A 21196-nucleotide genomic window follows, 5' to 3' on the forward strand; every position below is an offset into this window, starting at 1 on the left:
AATAATGGGTCAGGATGAAGAGATGACATGAGGTGGCAGTGCACTGCCTGCTTGAAGCCCTGGAGAGTAAATAGTAATATGAAGACGACTTGCAAAATATTCTGCCAATCTTCTACAAATGCCAGCTCAGACTCTTGGCGATTGTCTGAAGCTTCAAGTCAAGCAAAAACACAACATCCAAGTTTGGCCATACACACATTTGCAGGTGGTGCAAGATCTTGTGAATTGGTTGAACTTTAAATCCTCAAAAGTATACAAATATATTGATGGCATGAGCTCTTTAACAATCCATCCATCCATTGGGACCATCCTCTGTGCAGAGCGTTGGTGCTGCCTAAGCAGTCTCCTTGGCTATTCGGCACAATCCTGGACGGGTCGCCACTCCGACACAGTACACCAGCATGCTGGCACTCATTTTGCCGACCTTGGAAGGATGACAAGCCGAGTTAACCCAACCTGGTATTAATTCAACAACTGAGCGGGATTTGAACTCAGGACCCTTGGATCCCAAGCCCTCCACCCTAACCATTAAGCCAACACCTGGCATCTGTAACAATGTCATCCAGAAAAACACTTGTTATCAATGTTCATTAGAACTGGACACAACATCTCCAGACATACAATTTCACTGCAGTAATACCTCACATAACACGCAGGATGCATTCTTGGAAAAGATAGTGCTAATCGAAAATGCTAAAATGGGTTATTATACCATTGTATATATGGAGATGCATTCCCGATAACATTATTTCTTACACATGTGTGGTATAGGTAATAGCACCAATAATAATATAGAGGGTAAGATTATTTTATAAATACTGTACTGTAATACAGATGGTAAACAACAGCTTGGGGAATTTAAGGGATGCCTGGTAGTCAGCGCTCGCAGCTTCCTCACTGTTACGGATGGGTCTGCAAGTTACTGCGGCACTTCAACCTGTCAAACCAAGCTTAACCGGCTCTCCATCTTCCCTGATAAACTCCTCCAATGGGTTCACTTTGTTTTAGTTAACAAAGTGGTGGACTGGGCAGAAGCTTCTATTTTGTCTGCATTGTTGAGAATTGTTCTCTTGGTCGCCGTAGCCAAGTCTAATGCATGACCCACTTCCACCTCATTAGCAGAGTGTGGACAGACAAAACAATGGAGGTGGGTGCATTTACTCGGCGAACACTGCGTGTTATGGATTTTCTTTTTCTTTCTTTTTTTTTAAGTTAAAAAAAAAAAATTCTCCAGGATAAGGAGCTCTATAATGAATTAGCGTTCTACAGGGTAGCGCAAAGTGGGTATTACTGTATTTGCAACCAACATATAATCCAATCTTTGATATTGTAGTGAAAAATGTGTGCCACAGTTTGAAGGAACTGTTTTTCAGAATGGTTGCCAGTCTGGACAACGAATGTCTGTTTGGGCAGTGACAATAATTTATTGTGACTCTTCTGGGTAGCATGCTGGGGTATTTTTTTGTTTCAAATTCTACCACATCATCATGCACCATTTGTCTCCATTTCTGCCTTTCATAGCCATTTTGTTCCAAATAATCAACAAATTCACCACTTCTTTCTTCTTTTTTTCTTTGGCTTTGAGGCCATCCTTGTAACAATTGTATTGGTCGCCCTGGGTGCATTTTCCATGCTTCGTTTGCACAATGGTAACCATAAATCACTGATGTTTTATTGCTTAATCAATTCTCAGAATCAAATTAAAGGGAATCTAATACTCTTCTTTTTAAATCGATAGAATAATTTAGTGTAAGCAGTGTTGACAATATCAGTTGACGATAACATTTTCAGCCTAATATTTCAAGATAAACACAATGGCACATCACACGAATGCAAATTTAATTACTCCTCTTCATTCTGGAGAAACACCATCAATTTTAATGCTGGCCTTACCTCAATTTATGAGATTACTGTCAATAAATAAATATAATTACATTATAATCGTGATGCAACACAGCTTAAGACCAAATAAATACTTGGAAAATAACCTGGGAAATTTGAAATACAGTCGACTATCACTAATTCAAATAGACATGTTCCAGAGATCACTCAAATTGGCAAAACTTTCAACTTAAACAAATATATGTTTTGGTTATCTCTGCTATGGAAATTACGCATAGCTGCTATCCACATCAAGATACAAAAACCATGACAACGTGACCATTTTGAATAAAATAGCTGTTCAAATATAGTCAGCGAAGTATTTCATGAAGCATACAACACCATGAGCATCAGGGGGAAAAAGGTTACTTTACAAGTATACTTTGCACATCAATTATAATGCAGTGCATTACTAACTGTACCTGCCTCACCTTTAATTGAATGCATACAGTGAAAGACACTGAGGAACAGGATAAGTTACCAAAAGAAACAGCACAGAACAGTGCTCAAATCTTCCTGCTTATTAACCCAGATTCACTTTATCCAAGCACAATTAAGGAAATTTATTTGTCCGCAACAAATGTTCTAAAATTTAAAAAGCTATCATGGAAATCTGGCTCATTGGACAGGAAGTCAGTGTGTGCAGGCCTCCAACAACAATTTGGATACGTCTATCCATCACCATCTTCGATAACTGTTTGATCTCCATTTTAATCGAGTCAAATGGGATAATTTTGGAGGTAGACAAATCTCTCTCTCATTTTATAGTGTTCCATTTTGTGTTCATATGTCCACTGTTGTTGCGAGTTCTTGGAAGATCCAAGTGAAGCCCGATGTACAGCAAAGACAAGCGAATGGACGCAGGTATAAATTGCCAACATCCAAATGCTGCAGTAGTCAGTAAAAATGAGTAAATGGAATGTTATACAGCACAAGTGACAGCTCCAAAAATAAATAAATAGTCTATTTGGATTGGTGGCATTCAAATTGGCAGGCAAATTATGGAGTGTATTCTGCAATGTCCTTTATTCTATCTACTTTGTCAAAAATGTGCGCCAATTAATACCATTGGTTTTGGTGCACAAGAGTAAATATATGTCGATGTTGGGAGACGACATATTGTCTTCCAAATCGGCACACAGAGGATACCAATGCACTTTTTACAACACGCAATAATTAAATTGAGCCGAGTCGCACCAGCAGTAGAACAAACAAAACTTTAGGCTTAGTCCAACTGATGACTTCGTATGCAACCTGGCACATAACAGTAGATAAGTGTGACAAGTGTGCAGTTCAGCTCAACTCTTGTGTGTTGCGAAATGGACATCATTGTCCACTTGATGACTGTCATGTAGAAAGGCCTCATTACATGGAATGATACAAGAAACAATATTACAGCTGATGACTGATCATGCAACAGCCTGATAAAGGGGTCTTCCATAGAACACCCAAAAATTTGCCAAAGAGCTCAAACATGTACAGTGCCTTGAACAATCGTTATCACCCTGTATTCAAAGTCACCAATGCTGGTTGTCAAAGATGTATGTATTTAATGTGCCTTTCTCAACAATGGCACATCTAATTACCTTTATGCTGATGTGATGGCTTCTGGTCAAAATTATTTGTGAAATAATTCACAATGTTTGCGTTTGTAGATACCGTACTTTGCATTCCGTTAAGTTCTCAAAATTCAATGTTTGGGGCAATGGGAAATAACTTAGAATTTCATTCGGTCACAAATGACTTCTATGTGGAAGCAGGGCGCATGCAATGCCATCATAAATAGCAGTAACCTTTAATATATTTTCAGTCTCCTTGATTTTGGGGGTAGGGGTGGGGTAACTCAAATTAATCTTCAGCAGCAGTAAATTCTGCTCAAACAAGCTGCTGAGGCAAAAAGGCAACAGAGAAACCCTATATTTCATGGACAGCAAAATGTTGTGCAGATTTTCATTGGGGGAGAAAGGAGTGAGAATGGTGAAGCAGGGAGTGAGTTATATTTCATGAAATCCGTCACAGACTTGCAGTTACATCACGGAAAAAAGCACATGTAGTGAGAAGTTTGAAGCGGGTCTTGACAGTGTGGAAAAGAACGGAAATTTTATTGTCAGGTCATCTCAGGCCACACTCATTGACAGAGTGTAAAATGCGTGTGCCATGGAGGGCTGCTGCATATAATGAAACGGAAGACCAAAAAGGAACCCAAAGAAGTAAAGAGTAAAGAGAAAGCAATCAGGAGGAACATGGATAGGGTTTGGGTTGCAGCCGCGACTCTACAACCTTCAAACCCGTCCAGGCACAGCCAAGTGAGCCTTACAGAAACCATTCTCCAATAATTCACTTCTCCTGAGAGAGATCAATAATAAAATAAATGTCAGTGTGTGTGTGTATGTATGTATGTATGTATGTATGTATGTATGTATGTGTGTGTGTGTGTGTGTGTGTGTGTGTGTGTGTGTGTGTGTGTGTGTGTGTGTGTGTGTGTGTGTGTGTGTGTGTGTGTGTGTGTGTGTGTGTGTGTGTGTGTGTGTGGGGCGCACGCGCATGTGCGTGCCCTCCATAACTCCAAAACTGTATAACCTTGCAGCCTGAAACTTTGCAAGAATACGAAGAAAACTTGACGGAAATGCATGAGTGAAAATTGGATGTGTGGGTTACTTAAAACACCCCTTTTGAAGATAATTAACGGGCTTATTTAATTACAACCTTCATCAAGCGATCCTCGGTCACCTCGCTCTCTGGCGTCTTAAGGCGTTTCCTGGGTAACCTCGTTGGGGTCTGAAGCCGCCATGTTTTTGGGCCTGCCCAACCATGCCTTGACTCGGAACAGGCCGCAACAAATTCTTCACGATAAAGTTTTTTTTTTCACTTTCCTCACTCATATTAACAAATGCCTGTTCACCAGAGTTATGAATCACTGGAAACATCACTTTTATAAGTACTGGAGTTTTGAAATTAAGAGCTTGGAGCGATTTCATGCATTATATGATACGATATGACACGATCTACTCTCACGGACGAGTTAAAGTATTTCATCGAAATATTATTTCGGTTTTGAGGAATGGATATCATCTGGACCAAATAAGTGTCGAAATGTGTTGTGAAATCTGATAATTTAAAGAAATAACGAGTCATATAACGAAGCCGACATACCTATTTACTTTAAGTAAGCTAGGCTATGTTCCCTCCTTCTCCATAGAAACACAAGAAAATGTGAAATTTCCAAAGCATTAAACTTATCTTTTTCTGTTTGCAGAATTATATTGAATGAACAAAAAATTTAGGAACATGCCAAAATTAAATACCTTCATTGAGCTAAATGATTTAATGCATTCACTGCGAGCCTCACACCCTGTCCCCCAGAGGAACTGCCTATCCATTGCGTCTGCCAGATCTGTGTATATTTTTGGAGGTTTCGCAAGGTCATTTTCAGGGAATCAAAGCAAATCTGGTTTAAAAAAAAGACATTTAAAAAAAAAATTATAACGGTGCGAATCCCGAACCGAAACACCACGTGACGCATGCACAGACGAGCAGGTAAGATGGCGGTGGTAAATTATCTGCAATGCTTATTTCATGGGCAATTGAACTTTGCGATGTCTCCCGGGTTGTTCTGCATTAAGCTGCAACTCTTTTGTGGATAAAGTCATTATTTGAACGATTTCATTTTATTTCATGAACTGCTGTGTGCGCGGTGAAGACAGGCTTTGAAGTCAAAGGGATCCGATGTGATTTGCAGAAAGTCTGGCCAACCGTTCGTTATCAACTATTTTATTGGAGTGCTTGCATGAGTGCTTAAGTCACTTGCCGAACGCCTTACAGTCAACAGCGGAACAGCACTACGTCCTTCTGAGGGAATCATTCGCTCACTGCGCATGCTTATGCCCGCCACGTCATTCAGAGCGAGTGGCCCGCGCCCCGAGCGAGTTGCCCGCGCCCCGTCGCCCCGAGCGAGTGGCCCGCGCCCCGTCGCCCCGAGCGAGTGGCCCGCGCCCCGTCGCCCCGAGCGAGTGGCCCGCGCCCCGTCGCCCCGAGCGAGTGGCCCGCGCCCCGTCGCCCCGAGCGAGTGGCCCGCGCCCCGTCGCCCCGAGCGAGTGGCCCGCGCCCCGTCGCCCCGAGCGAGTGGCCCGCGCCCCGTCGCCCCGAGCGAGTGGTCCGCGCCCCGTCGCCCCGAGCGAGTGGCCCGCGCCCCGTCGCCCCGAGCGAGTGGCCCGCGCCCCGAGCGAGTGGCCCGCGCCCCGTCGCCCCGAGCGAGTGGCCCGCGCCCCGTCGCCCCGAGCGAGTGGCCGCGCCCCGTCGCCCCGAGCGAGTGGCCCGCGCCCCGTCGCCCCGAGCGAGTGGCCCGCGCCCCGTCGCCCCGAGCGAGTGGTCCGCGCCCCGTCGCCCCGAGCGAGTGGTCCGCGCCCCGTCGCCCCGAGCGAGTGGTCCGCGCCCCGTCGCCCCGAGCGAGTGGTCCGCGCCCCGTCGCCCCGAGCGAGTGGTCCGCGCCCCGTCGCCCCGAGCGAGTGGGCCGCGCCCCGTCGCCCCGAGCGAGTGGGCCGCGCCCCGTCGCCCCGAGCGAGTGGGCTGCGCCCCGTCGCCCCGAGCGAGTGGTCCGCGCCCCGTCGCCCCGAGCGAGTGGTCCGCGCTCCTTCGCCCTGAACAAGTGGTCGCCCAGAACAGAAGACATTTCAGCTTTTCATTTCTAATTAATTTGTGAGAATTTCTAAAAACACATTTTCACTTTTTCATTATGGGGTATTTTGTGTCGATCGGTGACAAAATAACAAAATTTAATCCATTTTAAATTCAGGCTGTAACACAACAATATGTGACAAAGGTCAAGTGGTGTGAATACTTTCTGAAGGCACTGTATACCATTGTTCATTATGTTGTCATAAACCAATAGTATATGTTTTTTTTGTTGTTGTTTATTTTACAGCAAATGCGTTCATAGCAATGGCAGGATATGTTGGCAATGATTAAAAAGCATACACACATCTTTAACTACAAATGGAGAAAACAATGGGAATCATAAAGACCTGAACTCCTTTATGTACCATGCTCTCAACAGAACATCGGTTCTGCTGAAGCAGTTTCTTGGCTGGAGTTACAATCCTGGATGGGTCACTACTCTAACGCAGGAAATCAGGGCAGGAATTTGGAATTTGGCTCATGTGCTGGCAAAAGCTCACCTACTTTAACTTCTTAACAATCATAAATATTAAAAATTATCACTGCTGGAAATGACAATTTAAGTCTGATAAATCCCTGTGCTGTATCACAAACATGCCAAAACAGAATACATAAAAACTGGAGATGAGCAGGCTAATGTATGAAAGACAAAACAGTAGCATGTGAGAGGAAAGGTGATATGTTGCAACAGGATGAGGATGAGGATGTGGATGTAAAATGTTAATCACAAAAACATGATTGTGGAACAGAAGTGAAAGATTTATGCATTACACGTTTCTTACCTGCCCAGGTGGGTAGTTATTCACAATAACAGCGAGGACAAAAGCTGCCATTGTTCGGTGTTCTGCCTTTGGAACAAAATAAAAATTAAAAATAAAAAAGAAGACAAACCATTCCAGTTTTTGTGAATAAAAAGAAAAAAAGAAATGGTTTCAGGAAAAAATCTGAGAAATTGAGATCTCAAACACATAGAGTGGAGATAAAACTCACAGGCATGAAAGGGTCACTGAGGACAGACAAGAAGTACTTGTGCCCACCATCTTTAACCAGATCTGCCTGGCAGGACTGCAGGAGACATGAGGAAAATAAATAAATGAATAAAAAGGAAGTAAGTAAATAAATAAATGAATGATTAAATAAATACAACAGTAACCATCAAGATAATGGCACATCACATTGGGATTAAAATTCTTCAGCACAAAACCACCATCGACACTTATCCAGACCATCTGCTTCAAACTGAAAAACAACCACTGTTCTTGACTAATCCATACACTTGATTCCTTTCTCTCCATTCTTCCTATGGATAGCTATCCTGTACTCACTGCACCACTTGCTTGAAATTTGTGCTCATTATGCCAACTTCAGATAACTCTGCAGCTGCTGTCATAATCCGAGGCAACAAAGTGCACGTGACAAATGTCCTTTGGTATTTGTATTCTGAAGAAGGATAAATCTGTGATGAGTTCAAAGATTGCCCGTAACTGCACAATCATAGGTGCATGCCAGGAACATAGAGGATAAAGCAGGACATGTATTGAAAGCATGTTATACAAATGAGAATGGACAAACTGTGCAATCAGACATAATCATGTACCTACCATAGCTTCATCAACTCACTATACTAGAACTTAGGTAAGAGCTGTAGTCTCTGCTTTTACAATTGCCCAAGTGCAGATCTCATTATTCGGGGTTGGTCGGGGGTGGGGCAAGAAAGACTATCTATATTATAAAACCGAAAAACAGGGTAGGTAGGTATTTGTTTGTCATCACCCGTGATGTGCTACGTATATCGCTACCTGGTACTGATGGGGAGGATGTATTACAAGTAAGCTGTGGAGATGGCTTGCAATATTGCACTGTGTACATGGCATAGTGCAAGTGCTTTACTGACCCCGCCAGAGGGAGGGGGCATTGTTTCATATGAGTGCCATCCCGGGATTCCCTGAGATTTCCTGGGATTCCCTGTCTCATTCATTTCCTGGGATTTCCTGGCATTCATGCATGTTAATGTTTCAAATCGATCAAAAAAAGGTTTACCATTTTCATAGCATATATTGCAAAAACTTACACCACCCAAACATCCATCAGGTTATATTTACAGCATGTAATTTATTCAGAAAATAATTCACACATTCCATCCATCTGAAGGGTGGGTAAACTGCTGGTGCTCAACATTTTTGCAACGCTGTGACATTAGCCCTTCCACTTTCTGTGAAAATGTCAATAATCCATGCAGCTAATTATTATGTTTATGATATCACCTTAGAACAACCTGCTCAGGAATAAAAAATTTTTTTTTTACAGCAAATACGCATTATTCCTGGAACAAAAGTAGAGATAACCAGCTTTCTAACAATGGCTTTTTCCCCCAATTCTACTCCAACTTTAATATATGCAGTTTAAGAGTTTAAATTCTGGTGAATTTTAAAACTTAGCGATGGTTTTCCTTTTCGTTTGTTTCCCACAAACTCTATAAAGCAAACTAGAAAGCATCTCAAAATGCAAAGCCCTTCCACGTCCGCTTTGTTGTGCTCAAACTAAACTGAGCAACAGCTAAAAAAACAGAAAGAAGTAACATTTATTAATTATTTTCTCCATATTCTCATAATAAGGATTTGTTGAAAATTTGATGACAAAAGCTCAAATGGTAATACAAGTTATGCTCTGGACATGCGTGGACACACACACACACACACACACACACACACACACACACACACACACACACACACACACACACACACACACACACATACACATACACACACACACACACACACACACACACACACACACACACACACACACACACACACACACACACACACACACACACACGTAAAACCGCGTCTTCTGCACTAATTAAAGCTATGATGTACCGAGTGACAAACTACACCAAGATTGTGCACGTTTATTAACTTTTATTGTGCTGTGATTGGGAATCAATCAGTCTTAACAGTGGCGATTACTCAATGAGAGATTGTTTAAAAAGACATTGAAAACAATCATATAAACGATGAGTGCACCTCCCATGCTACCACCTCGTCAGCTTTCTACCCCCAACTATACTGATTGTTTTAAAAAGTCAGTTTGAGATTCCACTCTCATAGTGTTGGATTCTTCACAATATGATAAGAAAAGAATGAAAAAAAAAAAGGTGAATTTATTTCGCGGACAAACTGTCTTTTACCATTAAATATTGTCTTTAGTGGTGGAGAGATACATGTTCTATATTATAAATAAATGTGACAGCAATTTGTTTGCTCTTTTACTAAATTAGTACTTTTTCACAATTCTCTTTATCGATTCTAATTCTTGCTTTTTCTTTTTCTTTAATCTCTTTTACTCTTTATTTCTCTCTTTCTTTATCTATCTGTCTAAGGAGAAGTCAATTCTCGCAGAGAGTTTCCTGTAAGGCTCACATGGCTGTGCCTGGATGGGTTTGAGGGTAGTGGAGCAGCAGCTGAAACCAGAATCCTGTCCAGGTTCCTCCTGATGACGCTAATGCAGTATTTGGAGATCCATATTGTCTTGTCATCCAGTGAGCAAACATGTACATTTATGTTGATGTCTCTCTCTCTCTCTTGTTAATTGTCATGATGATGAAGCTGGTTTGCATTCTGAGTAAAAACAATAATGCTTGCCTATTAACTGTCACACATTTGGCATGCGACTCACAATTTTTCAACTAAGGTCATGTTCTCACGCCCAACCACTGAAATCTAACGTTTTAAATTTTCTTATATATTTTTAAGTCAGAAACGGGTCCCTTGTCAAAACACCTAAGTTTCCAACCAATGAGAAATGCTGTCACTTTCAAGGTTGTTTGTGGAGGCACTGGATCTGCTGAACCAGACAACAAACTCACTCTGACATAAGAAGCGGTGTAACTTGATGTTCTGAAAGATATCCATGAAGACCAGACCACATGCCCCCTGCACTTTATGCAGGATTTTGTAATTTGTTCAAGGAGTCAGTGATAACTTCCCTACACTTCACGAAAGATACCGTGGGACCTTTAACAAAGACGAACAGATCTGTAACATCCATCTGATGGACGGCGAATGCACTGATACCTCACCCTGCTTGCTAAACACCAGGATGGCAGTTTATACCTGGGTGGGGATTCAAACCCAGGCAAGACAGTTCAAAGGAGATGGTGTACAGTTCTAGGTCAAGGGTATATGCAGCCATCCATTTGCATGTACAGAAATTACTTTCAAGCAGCTTATAGTGGGGCAGATATGTGATAAAAAGGTGAATTTTATTTTTTTATGATTCTAGACTGGAAATACTTAAATTCACTGTCAAAATATGTCTTGAAGTACACATCTGAATACAGGTTTGGAATACTAAGTGACGATTATTAGTTTGAAGAGTTCAATCAAATTGTGAATAATTTTTCCTCCTTCGCCTTTGCTAATATAAGATTTATAGTGACCACAGCTCTCCATTTAGATTCTGTTTTACTGGATTTGTTCTGGGTGGGGGCTCTACCCTCCACTAGGGAATCACACTGGACCTGACCAGGGCCTGCAGCACCTGGACCCCAGTTACGAAATAGTCTCACTCTTTCAAGCAGGTTTGGGTTGACAGCTATGATAATGTATCATGTCCTCAAATAAATATCAATCTCCACTTTTTTTTTACAATTTTGATCATTATGGACCACCATGGATTTTCTCCCTGCCTCCACCCCAAATGATTTTCCAGCCCCCAACCACCCCCCCCAACTCAGGTCAGATTAGATCTGTGACTTGCAACAGGTGCCATGTAAACCTGCACTAACCTGTCCCATGGTCGGGTTGTCGGCGACTAAACCGTCTCACCCGCTAAGTTTCTTGGTGAGGAGGGTGTATGAAATGGAAACCCAGCAGGATGAAAAAGAAAAACTGTCTGGTGGCAGGATTTGCACTCCGGCCAACGTAAAAAACTTCATTCCGCAAAACATACTAAAAGCATGAAAAAAATCTGAAAACCCACTCCGTGGGAGTACCTCCTATGCAGCTGCCCTTCACAGAGCAGCTCAACGGATGACGGGATTGGGGCAAAGCCTTCGGGACCCCCAATCTTTGATGAGAGGAGGGAAACCACGGGGTAAACTTCCCGAGTCAAATTGCGAGAGAGTGTGTCGGGGTGGTGCTGAGGTGTCATCCACCAAACGGTAGTCTCCTTGGGTTAACCTGAGGCAGTCCCTTCGGGTGGGTGCCGAGAATGTCCTATCCCTAAGAGAGGATGATCACCTGTCTCTGTTATCATCTGAGCTCAAGCGTTTGGATATCGGTATTGCAGCACTCTCTGAGGTTCGGAGATGGGATTGCGGCGAGATCATGGCAGGTGGTTACTCCTACTATTGGTCTGGTTACTCTGATGGTTACCATGCCCAAGGAGTTGCTGCAGCTGTGTCCAATAAGCTGACTCCAATGATAAGTGAGGTAACACCGGTTAAAGGCCCAGTCACACCTTGACGTTTTCGCCAGCTGATGCCGATTTTTGGAAAATTTGTCTAAAACGCTGGGACACGTTGAATACGTTATGTGTAAGTTTTGATAACATTGAGAGCACGCTGAAAAACACTGCCATACGTCGTTGTACGCTGGCTTTAAACGTTGTACTTTTCGGTTGTCCTCAAATTTTCCATGTTTGAAATTTTAAGGCTTATGCCAGCGTATGACTCACACGTTCCGCATAACACTGGCCATAAGTTGTAGGCACATCACACGATCGTTGACACACGCCGACACACGTTACTTGTAAGTTACGCATAAGTCTAAACACGTCGAGGTAATGTTTAGCGTACCCGAAACTTATTTCTAACCTATGAGTTACGTGTTGTACTCACGTTACGCGATCGGTGACACACATCGACACATGTTACTTGTAAGGTGCTCATAAGTCGAAACACATCAAGGTAATGGTTAGCGTCAGTGCTCCAGACTTCCTGGTTTTATTTTTATTTTATTTTTTTTTCTTCCTTCCTTCGGTATGATGGTGATTAAGACACTTCGATTTCTAGTGCGGCTATAATATAATATAATTAATAGGCTGCCGCTCAAAGATTTAAATCATAACCGCACTGTACACTGAACACCGTCATACCGAAGAAAAAAAAACCCGGGAGTCGGAACACTGACGCTAACCATTACCTTGACGTGTTTCGACTTATGAGTACCTTTCAAGCAACGTGTGGCGATGTGTGTCAACGATCGCATATCGTGCGTACAACTTATTCCCATCGCATGCGGAACATGTGTCATATGGCAAGTACGCCGTAAAATGTTTAACATGTTTAAAATTACAAGACGTACTCCATTTAATACGACGTATGATAGCGTACTTTAGCGTTCTATTCACGCATACCAAACTTACCCATACCGTATTCGACGTGCGCCAGCGTTTTAGACGCATTTTTCAGAGGTTGGCATTCGCTGGCAAGATCGCCAAGGTGTGACTGCGATGTTGATACTTCCATTTCTGCGGCGGTTATGATTTGAATCGTTGTGCGGCAGCCTTTTCATAACCTACGCCACGTCATCGTCGGCGATGCGTGCAGGGTGCTATGCATAAGTTAGACTATCGTTGGGCATCGGTTGTAAAGGCCGACAACAGGTTCAGCATTCGTTGGTATAAGTTATCTATGACACAACGAAACGTTCTGTGTCCGTTTCCAATACGTTATACTTAAGACCAAGTCATTATGAATACGTCCGAATCTTTAAAAAAAAACATCAAAAGTTCAACGTAAGCCAGCGTTTTACATACATTTTAATACGTTGCCATTGCTGGCTAAAACGTCAAGGTGTGACTGGGCCTTAACGAACGTATTATGAGACGAAGGATTCGTCACTCCTTGGGTGTCATTTCCCTGGTGTCTGAATATACTCCGACTGAGGCGAGTAATCTCACCGTGAAGGACACATTCTACGCCACGCTCGACTCAGTGGTTGACGAGTGCCCCAGGCAAGATACTCTTCTGGTCTTGGGGGATTTCAATGCATCGACTGGAACTGATGGGGATGGTTCAGAGACGTGTGTTGGTCCCCATGGGTCAGGAACTATGAACCAGAATAGCACTAAGTTCCTTGACTTTGCAAGAAGTCATTGACTTGGGGTGGCTAATTCATGGTTTCAGCACCCACAGGCTCATCGCTGGACTTGGTATTCCAATGCTGGTGGTGTGGCAAAGGAGATTGACCATGTGCTCGTTGATGGTCACTGGAGGATGATCCAGAACTGCATGGTCTACCGGAGTGCTCAGTTCCTCAATACTGACCACAGACTTGTTGTAGCAACTTTGAAGTTGCAGCATAAACGCAGGAGAATGGGACCATCCCAGCCCAGGCTGCATATTGGCAGGCTCAAGGATGAGAGGGTAGCTGATGAGTTTGTGAACAGGCTGAGTGGAGATTTGGGGGGTCTGGGTGCTTTGCTGAATCCTGAAGAGTTGTGGAGTACCTTCAAGACCACAGTCCTTGATGTTGCTGGGAGATGTCTTGAAACTCACCATAGGGCGAAGAAGAATTTTGTCTCTCAAGGAATACCATTGACCAGTCGCAGGGCCCGGCTGAATGGCAGAGCTGAGCTGTTCAGGGAGTTGAGGCGTAAAATGGAACGTGCACCAAGGGTGGACAAGGAGGCCAATGTGCGAGGAATCTGTGAGGGAGTAGAGCATCACCTGTGATCAGGTCAGGTCCTGCTTATAGGGGAATTTGCGCATTGCATACCTCGAAGCCTGTCCCTCAGTGCACTGCAGTTGGAGCGGAGCATGTTGGGCTCTTGACAGAGGAGTCCGAAGTGAAGGCCCGCTGGGCCGGTTACTTTGAGCGGCTGTACCAGGCTGATCCACCAGCTGTCGAGTTGGATGTCAGGGGTGTTACTATCCCCATTGCTGACCCTCCAATCAACTGTGGTCCATCTTCATTTGTGGAAACACAGACTGTGGTAAAACGGTTGAAAATGAGTAAAGCTCTTGGGATATTTTCCATCCATGATGAACTTCTCAAGGCTGGTGGAAATGCTGAACTCGTGTCATTGCATGTAGTTATTTGCTCTGTCTGGAACACAAGCATCATCCCAACTGACTGGAAGAGGGGCTTGTTGCCCCTTTCTGGAAAGGGAAGGGTGATCGCCAAGACTGCAACAACTACCGAGGGGTGACACTGCTCTCAGTGCCGGGCAAGGTCTTTGCTCGGATAATTCTTGATAGGGTTCGCCACCATCTGCTTGAGCACCAGCATCCAGAGCAGTCAGGCTTTACACCAAAGAGGTCAACGATTGACAATATCCTTCCTCTTCGGGTCCTCACCGAATACAGGCGAGAGTTTTGGCAGGGGCTGCTTGCAGCTTAGGTTGATCTCTGTAAAGCGTTTGATTCAATGAATCGGGATGCCCTTGGAAGATGATTGGTCTTCATGTGGTGCCATCAAAACTGATCAATCTGATGTCTGAACTGTACTCTGGTACTGAGAGTGCTGTGAGACGTGGTGATACCTTCTCTGACTTATTCCCAATTGTTGCTGAAGTTCGTCAGGGGTATGTACTGGTCCCCCCCACTTTTCCACATTTGTATGGACTGGATTATGGGGAGGATGTCAGAGAGATCAAGCTGTGGTGGATGGTTTGGGAATGTTAAGATCTCTGACCTTTATTTCGCAGATGATGCAGTCATCTTTGCGGAGAGACTCTGGATATCCTTTTGGGGGCCCTCGAGGTGCTGAGTGAGGAGTTGGAGCTGCAGGGATTACGTGTTTCCTGGGTCAAAACTAAGATCCAGGCTTTCAATGACATCTTGGATGCTGCTATCCTGTCAGTACCTGTTTCTGAAGAGGAGTTGATGTCACAGAGAGATTCACTAACCTTGGCAGTGATATTCAGGTCTCTGCTGGCTGTGAGCCAGAGTTCAACAGATGTCTGGGTCGGGCCTGGGGATTCATTGATTCACTGGATCATGGGGTGTGGCTGTTCACTGTGAGGGAGGACGAAAGTCCGAGTCTTCAGGTCCTTGGTGCTTCCAGTCTTGCTCGATGGATGTGAGACTTGGACTCTGATCAGAGATCTGAGACGGAGACTTAATTCCTTTGGTGCCAGGTCTCTTCGGGGAATCCTTGGCTATCACTGGTCAGACATTGTGTCCAACGAGCGCTTCCTGAGAGAGACTCAAATGAAATTTGTTACCTGCATAGTCTTTGAGCATCAGCTGCAGCTGTATGGACATATGGCTCATTTTTCTGATGTCGATCCTGCTCACCAGATTCTCTCAGCGAGGGAGCCTCGTGAGAGGAGGAGGCCAATGAGCCGACCACGTGCCTCGGGGTTGCAGCAGGTTGATCAGCATCTCAAGGAGATGAGGATGGGACAGAAATGTGCCTGGACGATGGCCAGACGGAGGCCCCTGGAGTACCGGCGGAAAGTGGACGCAGTGATACACTACTCCAGTGCATGCTCCCATACCTGACCTGACCTGAATAAAACCAAGAAGAATATGTTCTCATTGACAGTTGAAGCAATTTACAGACCATTGTTCAGACAAGGTGAAACATATACAATGATTGTCAGATTAAAAAAAAAAAATAGAATGGCACTCGGTCTTGTCACCTTCCCAACTCATCCACCAAGTTTTGTGATAACCCATCTACAACTTTTTGAAATATCATGCTATACATCGTTTTTAGCACCATCTCTCAATGGCGAAGAACCACTTAAAAAAATTAAAAGATTATCGTATGTGGATTCGGATCCAGATCTTCACCTAAATCTAATCAATTCGTCCTTGTCATACACCCAACCTGTACACAAAATTTCATCATATTTTGTCGATAACTTTGAGATATCATGCTTACAGACAAAGAGATAGACATACAGACAGACAGGGGTGAAAACATAACATCTATCCACCTTCGGTGGCAGAGGTAACAAAACAATCCTTGCGTAAAACATTTAGCCTTTACCTTGCAGATAAAAATGCAACAAAAGCAAGTCTGCCTTTAAGAAAGATGTAAAAACAGACATAGGCATCGTTTGTTTTGTTGTTATCATGTGATTGTAAATATTTTGGGGTGGAATGCTGATTGAGAGATGCAAGCCTGGAGGCGATGTACTCACACTGTCCACTGCCAAAATCTTGGCCCAGATGAAAACAAGGAGGGGACGGAGTTCCCGTGCTGAGCTCTGCAACAGCTTCAGAACGTATGGGAAGATCCCCACAGAGAGGGCCTACAAAAGCAAGCAGACAAAATGCAGTTAGCTCAATTGACCAGCAAATGCCAATCATGCACAGTCTATCTGGCAAATGCATATTTGACCAGGATTCGATTGTGAATTTTGGCTTCAAGATTGTACAAGCTTAAGGCGTGCATTTATATTTTGGAGGCAGTGCCCCCCATTGATCAAGGAAAATATTTCAAGCCAAGATACAGCACAAAATGGTCCACTATTTCAGAAGGCACTGCAAGATCTTTACGATCCACCAGCAAATGCTAGCAAATAGGACAGCAGCTGAATTCCCCCTTAAAAACGCATGCATATATTTTAATGGAAAACCAACAAAGCACCAAGTTGACAGTTTTGGGCCAGATTTGGAATTAAATCAAGATGACATAGCTCATATGAATGGTGATATGTTACGTCTGAGCTACCGTGCTATTCCCAATTGCGTGATTGTTACAGAAACCATTTTTGCATCATTGCCGTTTAAACAGGGGAAATTAGCATGACACGAAACATTCTGCTTTACAAATAATAATTATTTTTGGATAATCTCATCACGATGCTGCAACAAACGACGTGAGCTACTTTCTTACCAAGCTCACAGCCCAGGGTCCCAGATCCAGGAATCTGCCCAATAAGTCGAGGGCACGTAACCGATGCACTTGGCTCAGTAAGACCTGGAGAATAATAGTAGAAGACTGACTGATCATGTACCAACCATAAGATTCAGCTACAAAAAGGCCAGCAGTGTGTTCAGCATGCATGAGAGACAATTGGGAATTCAAGGCAATAACGTCAGTAATTTGTGATAACACAGCAAATGAGGGTGATTACCATTATTAACCAGGCTTTTTGGTCGCATTTATTTTATTCTTCACACAGGCCAAAACAATAAAGTCAAGGAAAAAAATCAGCCAATGTGGTTGGAAGTAGGCACAAGCAGAAAACAACAATACTTTACATATTTTTCCTCAATACAAGGTCTTAGGCTCGTCATGGAAACGTGCTATATTACCCAGATGATGCCCTAATGAGGGTGAAACTGTTCGGTGACTGCATTTTCATTCACTTGTGACAGCTTCTGACATATAATTACATTTAACATCATAGTAATTTGTTCGACGAGATGCTCTCTTCTGGGAGCTGCAGCCATAGTTGTGTCATGACGGTGACGTCACGGCGTTCGGCTATGGTGGAGAACGGGTTTTACACTATATACTGTGTATATATATATATATATATATATATATATATATATATATATATATATATATATATATATATATATATTACAGTGATGTATGCATACACATTGAAGCAATAATAAACCATCATGCTTCCTCATTGTCTCGAGTCGCTCATAAGCATTGAGCAGAAAGCACAACAAGGGTAAACCTATTTTTGGATATTTTCATTTGCAGACGCTTTCCGATTGTTCTGTGATTTTTCCCGGTGTATAGACTTTGATGTCCATCAAGAAGCGAAATTTCAGCATTCTACGTCACCCGGAAGGTAATGAACATTAATATCGGTCAGTCAATCAATCAGTGATTGGTTTGAATGATATATACATACATATACATATATGAGTTATACAGTGCCAAGAGAAAGTCTACACCCCCTTTCAAATTTTTGACCTTTTGTTTCCTTTAGCCTGGATTTAAATTGCATAAAACCAGACTTTTTCCACTTTTATTAACACTTCCCAACCCACAACTTCCAAGTGAAAAACAAATTCGACAAATTTCAGAAGATTTATTAAAAATACACAACGAGAATATCAGGTCAGGTATGGGAGCATGTGCCAGAACAGCGCGTCGCTGCGTCCACATTCCGCCGGTACTCCAGGGGCCTCCGTCTGGCCATCCCCCAGGCAGATGCCAGGCCAATCCCCATCTCCTTGAGATTATGGTCAACCTGCTGCAACCATGAGGCACGTGGTCGGCCCACTGGCCTCCTCCACTCATGAGACTCCCTCGCTGAGAGAATGTGGTGAGCAGGATCAGCGTCAGGAAAATGAGCCACATGTCCATACAGCCGCAACTGACGCTCACGGACTATGCAGGTAACAAATCTCATCCGAGTCTCTCTCAGCAACCGCTCGTTGGACACAAAATCCGACCAGCGATAGCCAAGGATTCTCCGAAGAGACCTGGTACCAAAGGAATTAAGTCTCCATCTCAGATCCTTGGTCAGAGTCCAAGTCTCGCACCCATAGAGCAAGACTGGAAGTACCAAGGACCTGAAGACTCGGACCTTCGTCCTCCCGCACAGGTATCGGCAGCGCCACACCCCATGATCCAGTGAATCCATGACTCCCCAGGCCCGACCCAGACGTTTATTGACCTCTGGCTCGCAGCCAGCAGAGACATGAATATCACTGCCAAGGTAAGTGAATCTCTCCACGACCTCAACATCCTCACCACAAACAGAAACAGACAGGACAGCAGCATCCAAGATGTCACCGAAAGCCTGGATCTTAGTTTGGACCCAAGAAACCCGTAATCCCAACGGCTCCGACTCCTCATTCAGCACCACGAGGGCCCCCAAGAGGATGTCTAAAGTCTCCGCAAAGATGACTGCATCATCTGCAAAATCAAGGTCCGAGATCTTGACATTCCCAAACGATGCACCGCAACTTGATCTCTCCGACATCCTCCCTAAAATCCAGTCCATACAAGTGCTGAAAAGTGTGGGGGCAAGTACACATCCCTGACGAACTCCAGTAACAAATGGAAATAAGTCAGAGATGGTACCACCACACTTCACAGCACTCTCAGTACCAGAGTAGAGTTCAGACATCAGATCGATCAGTTTTGGTGGCACCCCACGAAGACCAAGAATCCTCCAGAGGACATCCCGAGTCACTGAATCGAACGCTTTACAGAGATCAACATAGGCTGCAAGCAGCCCCTGCCGAAACTCTCGTCTGCGTTCGGTGAGGACACGAAGTGCAAGGATACGGTCAATCATTGACCTCTTTGGTGTAAAGCCTGACTGCTCTGGACGCTGGTGCTCAAGCAGATGGTGGCGAACCCTATCAAGAATTATCCGAGCAAAGACCTTGCCCGGCACTGAGAGCAGCGTCACCCCTCGGTAGTTGTTGCAGTCTTGGCGATCACCCTTCCCTTTCCAGAGAGGGACAACAAGGCCCCTCTTCCAGTCAGTTGGGATGATGCCTGTGTTCCAGGCAGAGCACAAAACTGCATGCAACGACACGAGTGCAGCATTTCCACCAGCCTTGAGAAGTTCGGCATGGATGCCACAGATCCCTGGAGCTTTGCCCCGTTTCAACTGGTTCACCGCAGCCCGTGTTTCCACAAGCGAAGGTGGACCACAGTTGATTCGAGGGTCAGCAACAGGGATTGTAACACCCTTGACGTCCAACTCGACAGCTGGGGGATCAGCCTGGTACAACCGCTCAAAGTAACCGGCCCAGCGGGCCTTCACTTCAGACTCCTCTGTCAAGAGCCTACCACTCTCTGCTCGAACTGCAGTGCTCCGAGGGATGGGCTTGGATGAACGTAATGCGCGAATTCCCCTGTAAGCGGGACGATAATCACCTGTCCACAGGTGATGCTCTACCCCCTCACAGATTCCTCGCACATAGGCCTCCTTGTCCACACTCAGTGCACGTACAGTTTTACGCCTCAGCTCCCTGAACAGCTCAGCTCTGCCATTCAGCCTGGCCCTGCGACTCTGGTCACTGGTATCCAGTGTCCCTTGAGAGACAAAATTCTTCTTTGCCCTGCGGTGAGCTCCAAGGCATCCACTGGCAACATCAAGGACGGTGGTCTTGAAGGCGCTCCACAACTCTTCAGGACCCCCCAAAGCACCCAGACCCCCCAAGTGTCCACTCAGCCTGTTCACAAACTCCTCAGCTACTCTCTCATCCCTGAGCTTGGCAACATCCAGCCTAGGCTGGGATGGTACCATTCTCCAGGATTTAAGGTGCAGCTTTAGAGTTGCTACAACAAGCCTGTGGTCAGCATTGAGGAACTGAGCACTCCGGTAGACCCTGCAGTTCTGGATCATCCTCCAACGACCGTCAATGAGGACATGGTCAATCTCCTTTGCCACACCACCAGCGTTGGAATACCAAGTCCAGCGATGAGCTTGTGGGTGCTGAAACCATGAACCAGCCACCCTAAGTCCATGACTTCTTGCAAAGTCAAGGAACTTAGTGCTATTCTGGTTCATAGTTCCTGACCCATGGGGACCAACACACACCTCATAACCATCCCTATCAGTTCCAGTCGATGCATTGAAATCCCCCAAGACTAGAAGTGTATCTCGTCTGGGGCACTGATCAACCACAGACTCGAGTGTGGCGTAGAATGCATCCTTCACGGTGAGATCACTCGCCTCAGTCGGAGCATAAACAGAGACCAGGGAAATGACACCTAAGGAGTGACGAATCCTTAATCTCATA

General features: G+C 44.5%; 1 protein-coding gene across 4 annotated transcripts in view; it reads right to left on the reverse strand.

Annotated features, from left to right (window-relative positions):
• Positions 1 to 21196, reverse strand: part of RPTOR (regulatory associated protein of MTOR complex 1) — a 211467-nt gene that overhangs the window by 97521 nt on the left and 92750 nt on the right. For all 4 annotated transcript variants that reach the window (XR_015059587.1, XR_015059589.1, XM_085886708.1 and 1 more), the window contains exons 12-15: positions 17358 to 17441; positions 16660 to 16770; positions 7546 to 7620; positions 7338 to 7403 (exon numbers count right to left, since the gene is read on the reverse strand). Coding sequence is in view for 2 of the 4 variants with exons in the window: in XM_085886708.1 (XP_085742834.1) it covers positions 7338 to 7403; positions 7546 to 7620; positions 16660 to 16770; positions 17358 to 17441 (336 nt within the window). In the remaining 2 variants the exon portion in view is untranslated. The remainder of the gene's footprint in view (positions 1 to 7337; positions 7404 to 7545; positions 7621 to 16659; positions 16771 to 17357; positions 17442 to 21196) is intronic.

The sequence above is a fragment of the Eptatretus burgeri genome, chromosome 1 (assembly GCF_056783735.1).
Source record: "Eptatretus burgeri isolate ZD-2024b chromosome 1, Ebu_testis_v1, whole genome shotgun sequence".
Taxonomy (NCBI): Eukaryota; Metazoa; Chordata; class Myxini; order Myxiniformes; family Myxinidae; genus Eptatretus; species Eptatretus burgeri.